This window comes from Erythranthe guttata, chromosome 13, assembly GCF_056151865.1.
Source record: "Erythranthe guttata isolate IM_541 chromosome 13, IM_541, whole genome shotgun sequence".
Lineage (NCBI taxonomy): Eukaryota > Viridiplantae > Streptophyta > Magnoliopsida > Lamiales > Phrymaceae > Erythranthe > Erythranthe guttata.
The window spans coordinates 17943666-17957557 of NC_142545.1; the positions used below are offsets into that span (position 1 = coordinate 17943666).

At 39.2% G+C, this 13892-nt stretch overlaps 2 protein-coding genes across 4 annotated transcripts; one reads left to right on the top strand and one right to left on the bottom strand.

The window, feature by feature from the left end:
- On the top strand, positions 1-6273 carry LOC105969057 (NOL1/NOP2/sun family protein / antitermination NusB domain-containing protein). Of its 3 annotated transcripts, none has more exons than XM_088811310.1 (19): positions 14-263; positions 928-963; positions 1089-1151; positions 1257-1411; positions 1525-1638; positions 1760-1825; positions 1911-1994; positions 2099-2185; positions 2307-2398; positions 2491-2551; positions 3003-3062; positions 3331-3391; positions 3585-3692; positions 3782-3897; positions 4004-4078; positions 4219-4304; positions 4428-4524; positions 4607-4748; positions 5515-6273. In XM_088811310.1, exons 1-18 carry the CDS (start codon positions 86-88, stop codon positions 4736-4738), a joined length of 1671 nt encoding a protein of 556 aa, XP_088667436.1. In that variant the 5' UTR covers positions 14-85; the 3' UTR covers positions 4739-4748; positions 5515-6273. The 3 variants fall into 3 exon arrangements, with proteins under 3 accessions (XP_088667434.1, XP_088667436.1, XP_088667435.1); XM_088811309.1 differs by having other exon boundaries at positions 5494-5578; XM_088811308.1 differs by lacking the exon at positions 5515-6273 and having other exon boundaries at positions 1-263; positions 4607-4809.
- Positions 4837-5644, bottom strand: LOC105969056 (mavicyanin). The gene is made up of 2 exons (XM_012993780.2): positions 5458-5644; positions 4837-5338 (listed from the first exon to the last, which is right to left on the bottom strand). The coding sequence occupies exons 1-2, from the start codon at positions 5642-5644 to the stop codon at positions 4977-4979; spliced, it is 549 nt and encodes a 182-aa protein (XP_012849234.2). The 3' UTR covers positions 4837-4976.
- Positions 6274-13892: the final 7619 nt, after the last annotated feature.

The following is a 13892-nucleotide window of genomic DNA, read 5'->3' on the forward strand; positions in this document are numbered from 1 at the left end:
TATTGCCTTTCAGATTTTCTCTTGTTTCTCTCTCTACCCAGTTACACACACAGTGCCTACTGTTTTTTCTGGTTAAAAAGGAAAAATGGAGGCCGGAGCACATCTTTCCCGCGCGTGCTCTCCGCTCTCAATTTCGCATTACAGAAACACAATTTCGCTTTCAACACATTGCCCACTCTCAGCAAGAGCGGCGGTGGAGCACAACAATGAAAGAAACTCAAGAAACAACCCCGCCAAAACTTCAACTACTAGAACTAAAACAGGTATACATACTAACTTTTAGGGTTTGTTTGAAACCTGAGATGAATCACAATTTCATTGAATTATTGAGTTGAAGTTTTTATTTTTTCTTTTTTTTATATATATTGTTTTATTGTATTCTTAAGGGTAAATTACGGCCACCCCGGAGGTAAGGTCAAACTACGAAAAAATCATTTATGTTTGGGTAATTATAACGACTCCTCAACTTTGAATCTACTTATGCGTGGTGTCAAATTTAGTGGAATCTTATAGATTGTATGGAATATTCTTCAATTTGTACTCGTTTTATCCCATTCCAGCTCCACATTTTGAAAAAAGATGATCGTCAAATGTGTCTCTTAGCTTATAAATATCAGATTGTGGTGCATCAGAAACTGCATTTTTGCACAAAACGAGTACAAACTAGTGAACATTCCACGGAATCTAGAAGATTATGTTAAATTTGACACCATAAGGGGGTTTTTCGTAATTTGACCTTACCTAGGGGGTGACCGTAATTTACCCTATTTTTAGTTATATTATATGAAATAATAATGTAAACATATGGGAACTGTTAATTATATTGACCTGTTAGCTTGATTCGAGGTGAAGAATGTTTGACTCTTTATGGGATAAAGATTGTATTTTTATTGGATGATGAATTGTGATATAGCATTTGTATTGCAGGTCATGTACAGACATCCACTACCGTAACTAGAACAGGTATACCGTATACTGTCTTTCGTCTTGTCTGAATTTTTCGGGAATCACAACGAGTTTTCGAATATGCTGAGTCGCAGTTTTATCTAATCTCTTTGTCCCCTCGTGCTGATAATGCCGTGCCACAGGGCATCTTAACGCCGCAAGCAATAGACCGAAGCTGAATTCGGAAATATCGCCTCATAGAGCCGGTACGGTACTTCGTTATTGTTTTTCAAATTAGACGGCTTTTAGGCATTGTAATCCTAGATTAGTTTGTTTAACGCAACAATGTTTTTGATTCGTAATACGAACAGTCTCTGCTGTGAGATTGATGCGAATTGAGCTCGGTGGCGCATTTGCCGACCTGTTGAACGAGCAAGGCAAGGGTTCGGGTGATAATGAGATGGGATATGTCGAGAGAACTATCGGTTTCCGTACGCGTAAATTGGATGATAGGGATCTTCGACTGGTTTTTCCTCTCACACTTATAATCAGAAAGAAAAAAAAACATATTGATATTTTAAAAATGTTTTCTTTATACCCTAAAAAAAATTGTTTTCTTTATTAAAAATTGTCTCGTAGGTAACAGAAATTGTGGGGGGTACCACTCGTTGGAGAAGATATCTTGATCATTTGATCCTCTCACTTTGTCACGACGAGAGCACGTTCAGAAATATGGAGCCTCTTCTATTGCAGGTAGGTAGACAAACTGTTAGTTTGTTTGTTTGGGATTTAATAATAGTATAATTGACCCTCGACAAAGACTATTGTAGTATTTTCGCGGTCGTTTAAGCTTTACTTATTATATTGATGACAGATTCTTCGAATTGGTTTTTACGAGATTGTCAAGCTTGAAATGCCTGCATATGCAGTTGTTGATGAGGTCAGTGGATGCAGTAAAAGTCTTGGACTAAAGTTCGTTTCTTTTTTGTTTATTTACGTTTTCTTTTGTATGGTTATTACGACAGAACGTAAAGCTTGCAAAAGCTGCGCTAAGACTTGGTGCTGGTAATATGGTTAATGCGCTTTTGAGGAAGCTAGTGGTGCTTAAGGTCAATTATTTGCTGTTTCGACTATGCGTTGCGGTTAACTTTTAAGTTTTAGCTATACAAAATTTACTGATTTCCCGTTTTTTTTTTTGGCTGAATTTCTACAGGAAAGCAATTCGCTCCCTGTACCAAAAGTCGGGGGTGATAACAGGCAGCAAGCACGTGCTCTAGCCATTATCCATTCTCATCCTGTTGTAAGTTTATATCCACCTTTTTCGCTTTTTAAAAGTTCGATTTTTTTTTTTAATATTTTTGTTCCCATGTCTTGCAACCTGACTTCTACGTATTTTTGCGATTTATACTTGGGTTTTGTAGTGGATGGTGAGACGGTGGATTAGTTACATTGGTTATGAAGAAGCTATCAAGTTAATGACATGGAATAACACCGATCCTTGTTTCAGCATCAGGTTTTTCTTCTCTTTCTTTTGAACCATATTTCTTTGTTATTTTCAAAAGCAGTTTTCCGTTGTTTCTCACCATCTTGTAATAACATTTTCAGAGCTAACATAGGTAAAGGATTCACACGGGCAGATCTAGTTACAGAACTCGAAACGTTAAAGGTTGTCACCAGACGCTTTTCATATATATATATATATATATATATATATATCTCTCTCTCTCTCTCTCCCCCCCCCCTCTCCCCCTCCCTCTCTCGCTCCACCTCCCCCCTCTCCCCCTCCCCCTCCCCCTCCCCCTCCCCCTCTCCCTCTCCCTCTCCCTCTCCCTCTCCCTCTCCCTCTCCCTCTCCCTCTCCCTCTCCCTCTCTCTCTCTCTCTCTCTCTCTCTCTCTCTCTCTCTCTCTCTCTCTCTCTCTCTCTCTCTCTCTCTCTCTCTCTCTCTCTCTCTCTCTCTCTCTCTCTCTCTCTCTCTCTCTCTCTCTCTCTCTCTCTCTCTCTCTCTCTCTCTCTCTCTCTCTCTCTCTCACACACACACACACACACACACACACACACATATAATTCACTCGTAAATTCCTAAAATTATTACATTGTGTCATTATCATTGGGACAGGTTCCGTACGAACTCTCTGAGCACTTGGATGATTTTGTTCGAATAAGAACGGGGATGCAGGTAAAAAACATTTCTTTGCACTACGAATGAAATATTACAACTTAATATTTTTCTTAATCTTAGTGGTTGAACTATCGCAACCTTTTCTCACATGCTATTGTACGTGGTATTCATAAGCAGAATGCGCCCTGCTCTGTTTTTTGTGCAACTCATTCGTTTCTCCTCCGATTGACCACTAACCCCTAAAGAATTATCGACTGTTTGGCCAGTAATCTGTGATTCAAGTGTTCTTTCTGAGTCCCGATTCTTCCGAATTAATTTCTTTCAGGTTATCAAACAAGCTGGATTACTGGAAAAAGGTTTGTGTTCGGTCCAGGATGAGAGTGCAGGTAATTTCCATTCTCACGTATATATATATATATATATATATATATATATATATATATATATATATATATATATATATATATATATATATATATATATATATATATATATTTTTATAATAAATCTCGATAATTTCTGTGGTTAAACTTGATTAGTATATTATTATGGAAGCTGAAACGAGAACTCGTGGTGCAGGATTGGTGGTTAAGATAGTGGATCCGATGCCTGGGGAGAGCATTATCGACTGTTGTGCTGCACCAGGTGGAAAGACTCTTTTTATGGCTTCATGTCTTAATGGCCAAGGTACTGTCTTTTTTTTTTCTCTTTTTTAATCAGCTTTTACAAAATTCAAAATAAACAAATAATTAAAAAAAATATATTAATGTTATCAGGTAGCATATGTGCAATTGACATAAACAAAGGTCGACTGAGAATCCTCGAAGAGACAGCCAAGAAACACGAAGTCGATCACATTGTCACTACTCTTAACGCTGATCTGTGTGCATTGGTAACGAAATTTTCTTACTTCTTTAGTATGATTTATTTTTCAAGAAAATATAATTAAATTAAATTCCATTGCTGTTGTTTATGTTTTTTTTAAATAATTTCGTCAGGTGAACGATGATGACATGAAGGCTGATAAAGTTTTGCTGGATGCTCCTTGTTCCGGATTGGGTGTTCTGTCTAAGGTATATATATATATATATATATATATATATATATATATATATATATATATATATATATATATATATATATATATATATATATATATAAGTTGAATAAATATATTTAAAATATGTTTCGTATTTCGATTTTCTTGATACAGAGAGCAGATTTACGTTGGAATAGAAGATCGGAAGACATGGAACAACTTACGAATTTGCAAGATGCCCTTCTCGATTCAGCTTCCACGTGAGTCCACCATTTTTTTTTTTCAAAACGAATAAAATTTGTTCTAAGTGTGACTATTTCCGATAATCAATGAAATATCGAAAAATCAAAGAATTAATATTTGTTTTTTTTTTTAATCTACAGATTGGTAAAGCCAGGTGGAGTTCTGGTATATAGCACGTGCTCAATTGATCCTCAAGAAAATGAAGAAAGAATAGCTGCTTTTCTTCTAAGACATCAAGTAACTACCATTTAAAATAAAATACTTCACACTTGCACAAAATATTATAAATATATTTAAAAACCGCGTCTTGTATTTGCAGGAATACCGTGTAGATTCTGTAGAGAAATACGTATCTTCGAGCTTTGTTACTGTAGGTGGATTCTATAGCTCTAATCCCGTAAAACACTCACTTGATGGAGCCTTTGCCGCTCGTCTTTTACGATCTAGTTGACTTTTTACAAGTAAGTAGACTTTGTCCTAAGATGAATAATTATCGTTTTACAAATGCTTTTTACGAATGCAGTTTCGGTTAGCTCTCTTTACTTTTCGTTTTTCATAAAAGTAATGAAATCGATAAAATAAAATAAAAAACATCAAGTAAAAACAATATGAAGAGTCGATAATCAAATCATTCAACAAAAAACATCAAATAAAAACCTAAAAAAAAACCGATCATAGTTGACTAGTTCCTAAACGAACAAGTAGAGAATTAAGAAAAGCCCAACCGGAGTGCCAGCCAGAAAGCAAGAAACTGCAGCGAGTTTTGAGGTGGAGCTAACTGGCGGCGGCCCGAAATCCCTGCCGCCAGCAGCTGCCGGAGATGGTGCAAGTTCCAGCGCCTCCACTTCCGAAGGATGCATGACTCGAACAATAAGCCTCTGCCCCGATTGGCAGTGATCGGATTGCCCACTAATGAAGTAGAAAAAACCAGGCCTGTCGAATGTGAAAACCGTCTTTCCGTCTTCGTATTTGGCGATTGGATTCGAAGTGTTGCAGTTTAAGTAATCTGCAGAGCTCACTACCAGAACCGAATCCTTCTGGTACTTGAAATCTGTATAACAAAAAAAAAAAATATACGAAAAAAGACGAGTACTCGTAGAAGTAAAAATCGAGTCTTGAAATACGAAATAATTTTTTATGTATAAAAAAGTAGAGTTTTTTACAACTTACAAACTGCATCTCCGATATGGAACCTGTTTTTGGAAGCCCATTGATTGTAGGTTTCAGGCTCCTTTCCGGTGGGTTTTTTCCACCCTGTCTTTTCTCCGACTTCATACTGGAAACCCGCCACCAGAACTGCCGCCAAGGAGGCGGCAAAGAGGGCGGCGAACGGCAAATTCTTGATGGCAGAAGGCATTGGAGAAATGAAGCAATATGATTGGTGTATACGGAGATGTGTCGATATTGATCTCTCTGCTTTGTCTTAAAATGGAGATGGACGAGAGTTTTTATCATATATATAAATATAAATGTGGCAGTTATAATTTGAGGAGAAGTGGAGAGGGAGAGTGGTGGGAATTGGAGAAGTGTTGTGAGTTGAGTTCTTTGTATGTTTGAAACGGTCAAAACTTCGGGTTGGCGGTTTAGCAAATGACCCGGAAAATGGGTCCAGTTTTTATTAAGGGTAAATTATAATCGGCCCCCTGAGGTAAGATCTATTTACGAAAAGAACCCCTAGTTTTTTATAATTACATCCACCCTTGCAATTTGTAGATTTCTTACATTAACACCCTTTTGTAGGGTGTGGACGTAAACAATTTATAACTTCAGGTGCTGGATATAGTTTATCAAAGATTAGAGGTTTTCCGTAAATTGATTTTACATCAGGGAGTTGGTTGTAATTTACCCATAATTAATTAAATGTTTAAACAAATAGATAGTTATTATGGCCCAAAACTCGTTATCACGAGGCCCATTTAAATTTCTCCCTTTTTCCTCTGTAAGGCCTCCGCCCACTTTGTCAACTTAATTTTTTTATCTTCTCTTTTTCCTTTTAGGGATTATTTGTCAAGAGCCCCTCATCACACAAGTCTAATTACAATGGATCCAATTTTTTTACAACTTTTTGAGATAAATCCATTTCAGTATTTATTAATAGAAAATAATAAATTATCACAATTATACCCCTATCCTAAAAGTAACGTATATTCTAGGATTGAAAATAAAAAAAAGATTTGTAATATCTTTCCTATTGGGAGGTGCTAAATCCTACACTAGAAATTACCTATTAAAATATTGTATTCAATATTTAAGCATTTTTAATTGTCTTAGCAGATTATTTAACACTCAACATTAATTACAAAAATATTAACACTACATAAAATATTTAATAAACATAATAATCTAAATAAAAATTAATTGAGAAAAGAAAAAACCAAACCCCAACCTGCCCGCCCACCCCCAAGAAAAAACCAAACCCCAACCTGCCCACCTCCCCCATATTGCGTTCTGCATCTGCCATGGACACGAAGCTCCAGGGTAGGGCTTCCACATCTATTGCCAGTTGCTTTTCACAGCCATCCGCGCAGGGCGCCCACCCAGTTTTCTTTTTCGTAAATTTAATAAAAACAACCCTAAATCCGTCGTAATTCGTTCCGATCATAAAATTAGTCGCTAATGATAGAGCATTAAATTAGTCGTAATTAGTCTTCATGTGCTTCTTGCTTCCATGGATGACGATATCTTTTCAAATTTGCGATAGACCGGGGACAATCGAGATCCACATCTTTGTCCGTAATCTGATCTGATGTCTATTCCTCTCCCCTATCAATTGTTGATTTTTATTTTTGTATTTCATCTCATCTATATGAGAGATAAATTCTTCTATCGGGTAAAAATTGGGTTTGAGAATACATAGTTGTCCAACCCTGGTTCATGTTTCGTCAACTATGGGGAGGACTACTTTATATGTACAGGACCCACTTCAACGTAAGAGTGGTTTTTGCACGCATAGTGATTTTTGCACGCAGAGTGGTTTTCGCACATAGAGTGATTTTTGCACGCAGAGTGGTTTTCGCACACAGAGTGGTTTTCGCACACAGAGTGGTTTTCATTAATTCCATAGTCATTTTCGTTATTGATATGTTTTTAGTGAATTTTTGTAATGAAATGTGTTAATTACATAGTGATTTTCGTTAATTACAGAGTGATTTTTATTAATTATAGAGTGCTTTTCGTTAGTTTACATAGTGGTTTCATTAATTAGTGGTTTTTGTTGATTACATAGAGATTTTTGATAAGTTTATAATGGATTTTCATGACGGAATATTATAATCACGTAGTGATTTTTGATAAGTTTATAGTGAATTTTAATTTATTAAAAATATATATATTTTTTTAATTTAAATTTGAAAAACAGAAGTATAAAAAATAAAAAAACCAAAATTAAAAAAATGAAAAGTAAACATTTTTAAAAAACAAAATCAAATTTTCTTATGAAGAAATCGAAAATAAGAAAAGAAATAAAAATGAGATTTTTAGAATTGATTTGGGAGCATTAATTTGGGCACAAATTTGTAGCGTGATTTGGGGGTATGATTTTTGGAGAAGATTTGGGTGGATTATGTGTATAATTTTTTTAATTTGAATAATTATACTAATTAATAATTAGTGGGGGCATATATGGTTTTTCAGGCTCATTGGATTTATGTCAAATATCATTTACAAATAAATAAGTTTTTAAGAATTAAATTTTTAATGGAGGGTGTTTGACATATAGCCCCTTTTTTTTAAGATTAAGATCAACGAATATAAAAAAAAAAATCGGAAATTCGGTTCCAATTTCCACCACAAATCTTATGTTTATTCCCTTTAAATAACAATCCATATCGTTAGTTCTTTAAGTCTCGTGTATTATATTTTTACGATGAAAATAGTAAAAATAAGATCACAAAAATAGTTTCGAATGATCGATTTCGGAATATTGACTATTGAGTAGTGACATCAACCCCCAACCAAATACAAGAGCTCGTTTGAGATACTAAGTATTGATGATGCTAATTACTAGCTCACCTAGGGTGGTGTAGAAAACGAGCTGGGAGAGCAAAGCAGATCAGTAGCTTGACAACTTGATGATCCTGAGGTACCTGCGATCATAGAACACATAAGCTAAGCCGGGGGTTGATCCGGCGGAAACCCCTCCGACGCTCAAGTCAGACGTGCTGATCATAGAAATAGTCCAGAGAATACCATTAGTAGTATTGCTCAGATAATAGGACGTACCTTAATAAAATGAGGAAAACCTCTATTTATATGTCGTTTATTGGGTTGGGTTTGCTTTGTTGGGCCCAAGCCTTACTTGAAGGTGTTTGGGCCTCGGTGATATTAGTCTTCGATATTGGGCTCGTAGCCCAGTAGGTAAAGTAATTGTAGGCCCATTGGGTTGGCCCAATTAGGCATATCATTAAGCCCCCCACTCTCGAGTCGATGTGGGGGCCATGTTGTGATGGGTCTCAAATCGTGTCGAGAGTAAAAATTGTAGAAGTCGATCATTGGCGTATGGCCTAATAGTATGCGAAAACGCGTTGGAGCGTATGTCGGAGGGGCGTGAATGCGCGTTGGCGCATAACGCGACAAGGTTGTCGCGATGTAAGTTAATTGAGTCGTCGGTTTTGTCCCGCGACGATGTAGTAGAGAATTATCTCCTCGTGGGAGTTGTCTTGTCGCAGGGTAATAGTGTTGATCGAGTTATCTCCTCGTGGGAGTTGTCTCGCGATAATGTAGTAGCACGGATCATGTAATCTCCTCGTGGGAGTTGTCTATGGGGTAATCGAGTTGATCGAGTTATGTCCTCGTGGAAGTTGTCTCACGATAATGTAGTAGCACGTAGCTAGTATTCTCCACGTGGGAGTTGTTATTTTTCGACATTGTCGATGTTTTGACGCGTTGCTTATATGTGTTTACATATAGCCTTGTGCGTGATGTACTTGAGGAGGGGATCAGACTCTCAAGATTTTTTATGGGGGTCGTGCCCCTTGTTAGACCTCGTGGGTCTTAAGTATGTTTGGACCGTGGCCACGTTTTAATGAGGGACCCGTCGAAAACAAGTAGATAAATTTGAGTAATCAAGTTGGCCAGGCTATATAGATTCTCATAATATTTCTAAGTGTTTCTAGGGTTGTAATCGTGCTAACTTGAGCTTGCGATTACATAGTGAGTTTCGGGCGAGTTGTCTCCTCATGGGAGTTGTCTCGCAGCGAAGTTGTAGAATCATTGGATGACGCACGACTGACGAGTGTGCGGATTGATGTCGCTCTGAGCGATTTCTCTCCTTGTGGGAGTTGTCTCGCATCGAGTCTTATTATCGAGTGAGGTGGCTGCACGTGGGAGTTGTCTTGCAACGGATATGTAGTGTCGAACGAGTTGGCTCCTCGTGGGAGTTATTTCGCTGAGGGTTCGTAGTACCGAGCGAGTTGGCTCCTCGTGGGAGTTGTCTCGCTGCGGGTTCGTAGTACCGAGCGAGTTGGCTCCTTGTGGGAGTTGTCTCGCTGCGGGATGTGTGACAGAGCGAGTTTGCTCCTCGTGGGAGTTATCTCGTTGTGGTTTCGTAGATTCGAGGGAGTTGGCTCCTCGTGGGAGTTGCCTCTCAACGGGTTATAGTACCGAGCGAGTTGGCTCCTCATGGGAGTTGTCTCGCAGCGGGTTGTAGGACAGGGCGAGTTTGCTCCTCGTGGGAGTTGTCTCGCTGCAATTTGCGGGACGGAGCGAGTGGTCTCCTCGTAGGAGTTATCTCACTGTGGTTATGAGACCCGAGGGAGTTGGCTCCTCGTGGGAGTTACCTCGCAACGGGTTATAGGACGGAGCGAGTGGTCTCCTCGTGGGAGTTATCTCGCTATGGTTTCGTAGAACCGAGGGAGTTGGCTCCTCGTGGGAGTTGTCTCGCAAGCCCCCCACTCTCGAGACGATGTGGGAGCAAACTCGAAAGGGCTATCGGATCGTATTGAGAGTAGATCGGTGCTGTAGTCTTGCGTTAATCGTTGACATGGCGTGGAGAAATAATTTATTTTATTTTCCATTAGATAGCGAACGCAATTTGGTAGGTGCGTTAAAGAGCTCGCGCAATTTGGTGGAGCGCGTTGAAATTCTCGTGCGATTTGGTGAAGCGAGTCAAAATCTACGCGCAATTTGGTGGAGGGCGGTGAAAGTTCCGTGCGATTTAATGGGAGCGCGCAGTCCAAGGGCGCCTTGGGAAAGCGCGCGCGCGTGCTTGCGCGCACCCCCATTTTTTTTTTTTTTTTGTCAGCTGACGCGCGCGCGCGTCAGCGCGTGTACTACACGCGCGCGTGCTATGCACGCGCGCCTCCTCCTCTTTTTTTTTTTTTTTTTGTTTTTGTTTTTTCTCTCTCCTGCTGACGCGCGAGCGCGTCAGCGCGTGTGTGCCACGCGCGAGTGCGGTGCACGCGCGCCTCCTCCTTTTTTTTTTTTTTTTTTTTTTTTTTTTTTCTTTTTGCTGACGCCCGCGCGCTTCCTCCTGCTTTTTTTTTTTTTTTTTTTTTTTTTTTTTTTTTTTTTTCTTCCCTTTTCTCCCTCTTCTTTATTTTTCTTCTTCTTCTTTTTCTTTTTTCTTCAACTTCTTCTTTTTTTCTTCTTCTTCTTTTTCTTGTTTCTTTTTTCTTCAACTTCTTCTTCTTCTTTTTTTCTTCTTCGTTTTTGTATCTTCTTCTTTTTTCATCTTTTTTCTTCTCTCTTTAATTTTTTTTTTTTTTTTTTTGATATTCACCCCCTTGGGGATGTTCTATTTTTTGAGTAGGGAGATTATCCTCGTTCCTTGAGATGGGATGTGCACCCCCTTGGGGATGTTCTATTTTTTGATTAGGGAGATTATCCTCGTTCCTTGAGATGAGATGTGCACCCCCTTGGGGATGTTCTATTTTTTGAGTAGGGAGATTATCCTCGTTCCTTGAGATGAGATGTGCACCCCCTTGGGGATGTTCTATTTTTTGAGTAGGGAGACTCTACTCGTGTCTTGAGATGTGATGTGAACCCACTTAGGGTTGAAAGGTAAGGGTCATGCCCAACCTTAGGATGGAGATAACTGCCCACTGTAGGATGAGGCGCTCGAGACCTATGGTCTGAGGTGGATGCGCACGGTTGTGCCATTGGTTCGCGCGTGCGCGTCTGACCCTTTTTTTCTGTTTTTGATGTAGGGACGTGAAACACTTGATGGGATGTGAAACCCCTTGGGGTTGAAAGGTAAGTGGATGTACCACCCTTGAGATGAGATGCCCCACTTTAGGATGGGATAGCCCCCCATTTAGGATGAGGCGATCACGAACATCTGGGGTGAGATGCCCAACCTTGGCGATGCCCAACCTTAGGATGGGGATAACTGCCCTCGGGAATCGTGCCCGATTTTTTTTTTTTTTTTTTGGCGATATATGGTGCCACTGATTCAGTGGCAGCACGAGTTGAATCTTCCGTGATCATACGCTGAAGGTCTTCTTCGGTTATCTGAACCGTTCGAGAAGTAAGTAGAAATTGATCATGTTGAGGACCCAGTGGGGCCTCACGAGGAGGAGCGTTGGCTCCTGCTATGACGAATGAAATGTTTTGGGGGCGATGTGAACCCCCAGAGGGTCGATAACCCTCGGCGAACGAAATATTTTGGGGGCAGATGTAAGCCCCCAGGGAGTCGATAACCCTTGGCGAACGAAATATTTTGGGGGCGATGTAAGCCCCCAGGGAGTCGATAACCCTTGGCGAACGAAATATTTTGGGGGCGATGTAAGCCCCCAGGGAGTCGATAACCCTTGGCGAGCGAAATATTTTGGGGGCAGATGTAAGCCCCCAGGGAGTCGATAACCCTTGGCGAACGAAATATTTTGGGGGCGATGTAAAACACCAGGAAGTCGATGGCGGTGGTGCCACATGTGGCTCCACATGTGGAGCAGGTGCTGGTATCGCGTTGGGAGCATTTGCTCCCATCGTGGCGATATATTGGATCACGGCCTCTGTGGCAGCGCGAGTTGAAGCTTCTGCTCTCATGCGTTGAAGCGCATCCTCGGTTATTTGAACCATTCGAGGAGCAGGGAGTGATGGATCGGCGAGTGGTGGGTCCCGAGGGGGGATCACCTGAACCTCGCGAGGCGGATCCATGAGATGGGGAGGAGGTGGCAAGCCAGAGCCTCCACGAGGTGGGAGGTTGTTAGCTGTGTCATTTTCTCTCCGAGCAGACGCCTCAGGAGGATCTTGTTGGCTACGTGATCTGGTTTGCATCGTTCCCACAGACGGCGCCAAAATGATGATGCTAATTACTAACTCACCTAGGGTGGTGTAGAAAACGAGCTGGGAGAGCAAAGCAGATCAGTAGCTTGACAACTTGATGATCCTGAGGTACCTGCGATCATAGAACACATAAGCTAAGCCGGGGGTTGATCCGGCGGAAACCCCTCCGATGCTCAAGTCAGACGTGCTGATCATAGAAATAGTCCAGAGAATACCATTAGTAGTATTGCTCAGATAATAGGACGTACCTTAATAAAATGAGGAAAACCTCTATTTATATGTCGTTTATTGGGTTGGGTTTGCTTTGTTGGGCCCAAGCCTTACTTGAAGGTGTTTGGGCCTCGGTGATATTAGTCTTCGATATTGGGCTCGTAGCCCAGTAGGTAAAGTAATTGTAGGCCCATTGGGTTGGCCCAATTAGGCATATCAAGTATAAATACTATACTACTGCTACATATAATTTTCGTCCAACAACATTCAACATTTTCACTATCTACATTTATCATATTTTTTGACCTGCATTTATCATTTATCGTAAAAATAAATATAAATAAAATTGAAGTGGACTAACTTGTCAATGTCTATATATATTATAAAAAAATTGAAAGGTGGCAAAAGAAAAATAAAGAGCATATACTCTAATACAAGAAATTGTTATTGACGTGGGAAGTCAGAAGAATCGGGATATTTGATTTGTTACCCAAAGTTGCATAATAATTGCATTGTTAGCAAAGAATCTTTCTATTCTATTCCCTTTGATATTTTCCTATCCTCATTTTCCATTAATGCTACAATTCACCCAAATAAGTATCCATAATTACAACTTTCGCCAAAAGTAATCTTCCCTTTTTTAAGCACAAGCCCCTCTCACTAAAGATTTCTCAAGATCCTTTTTCTAATTATTTTCACCTTCTTTAATTTCAATACATAAATATTAATTTTATAAACTATATAATATATATATATATATATATATGTATATTTCTCTTTATTCACTTTATGTATATTTATTTTATATTTTCACACAATTAATACCATATATTACGATTTGCACTTGGTTATCAAGTCACAACAAAGAATTAAAGAACCAACAAAAAAATTTGAATTTTTTTTTGTATAATCGAAACGTATTCTTAATTTTTTTTTTCGAAAATTTCACCAGATGTAGATTCTACAAAACTTAATAGCAGCATATATATAAGTGTTGACAGCAATAGCAATTAATTAATGAGTATACATGCATTATTGTTAAGCAAAAGCGTATAATAAATGTGGAAAATAAATGAAAAGAACGACACTCGCAAGAAAAAAAATAGCAAAAAGCGTGTTTTTGGTAATGCCGGAAATGGAAAACCCGTTCACATGCAGAAAAAAAAACAAAT

Bases quoted from the DNA above. Each gene is read 5' to 3' on its own strand.
- LOC105969056 (XM_012993780.2), bottom strand. From the start codon at position 5,644: ATGCCTTCTGCCATCAAGAATTTGCCGTTCGCCGCCCTCTTTGCCGCC. The intron at 5,339-5,457 runs GTAAGTTGTAAA...TTTGTTATACAG, and splicing joins CCATATCGGAGATGCAGTTT to ATTTCAAGTACCAGAAGGAT.
- LOC105969057 (XM_088811308.1), top strand. From the start codon at position 86: ATGGAGGCCGGAGCACATCTTTCCCGCGCGTGCTCTCCGCTCTCAATT. The intron at 3,693-3,781 runs GTACTGTCTTTT...TAATGTTATCAG, and splicing joins TTCATGTCTTAATGGCCAAG to GTAGCATATGTGCAATTGAC. The intron at 4,305-4,427 runs GTGAGTCCACCA...TTTAATCTACAG, and splicing joins CTTCTCGATTCAGCTTCCAC to ATTGGTAAAGCCAGGTGGAG.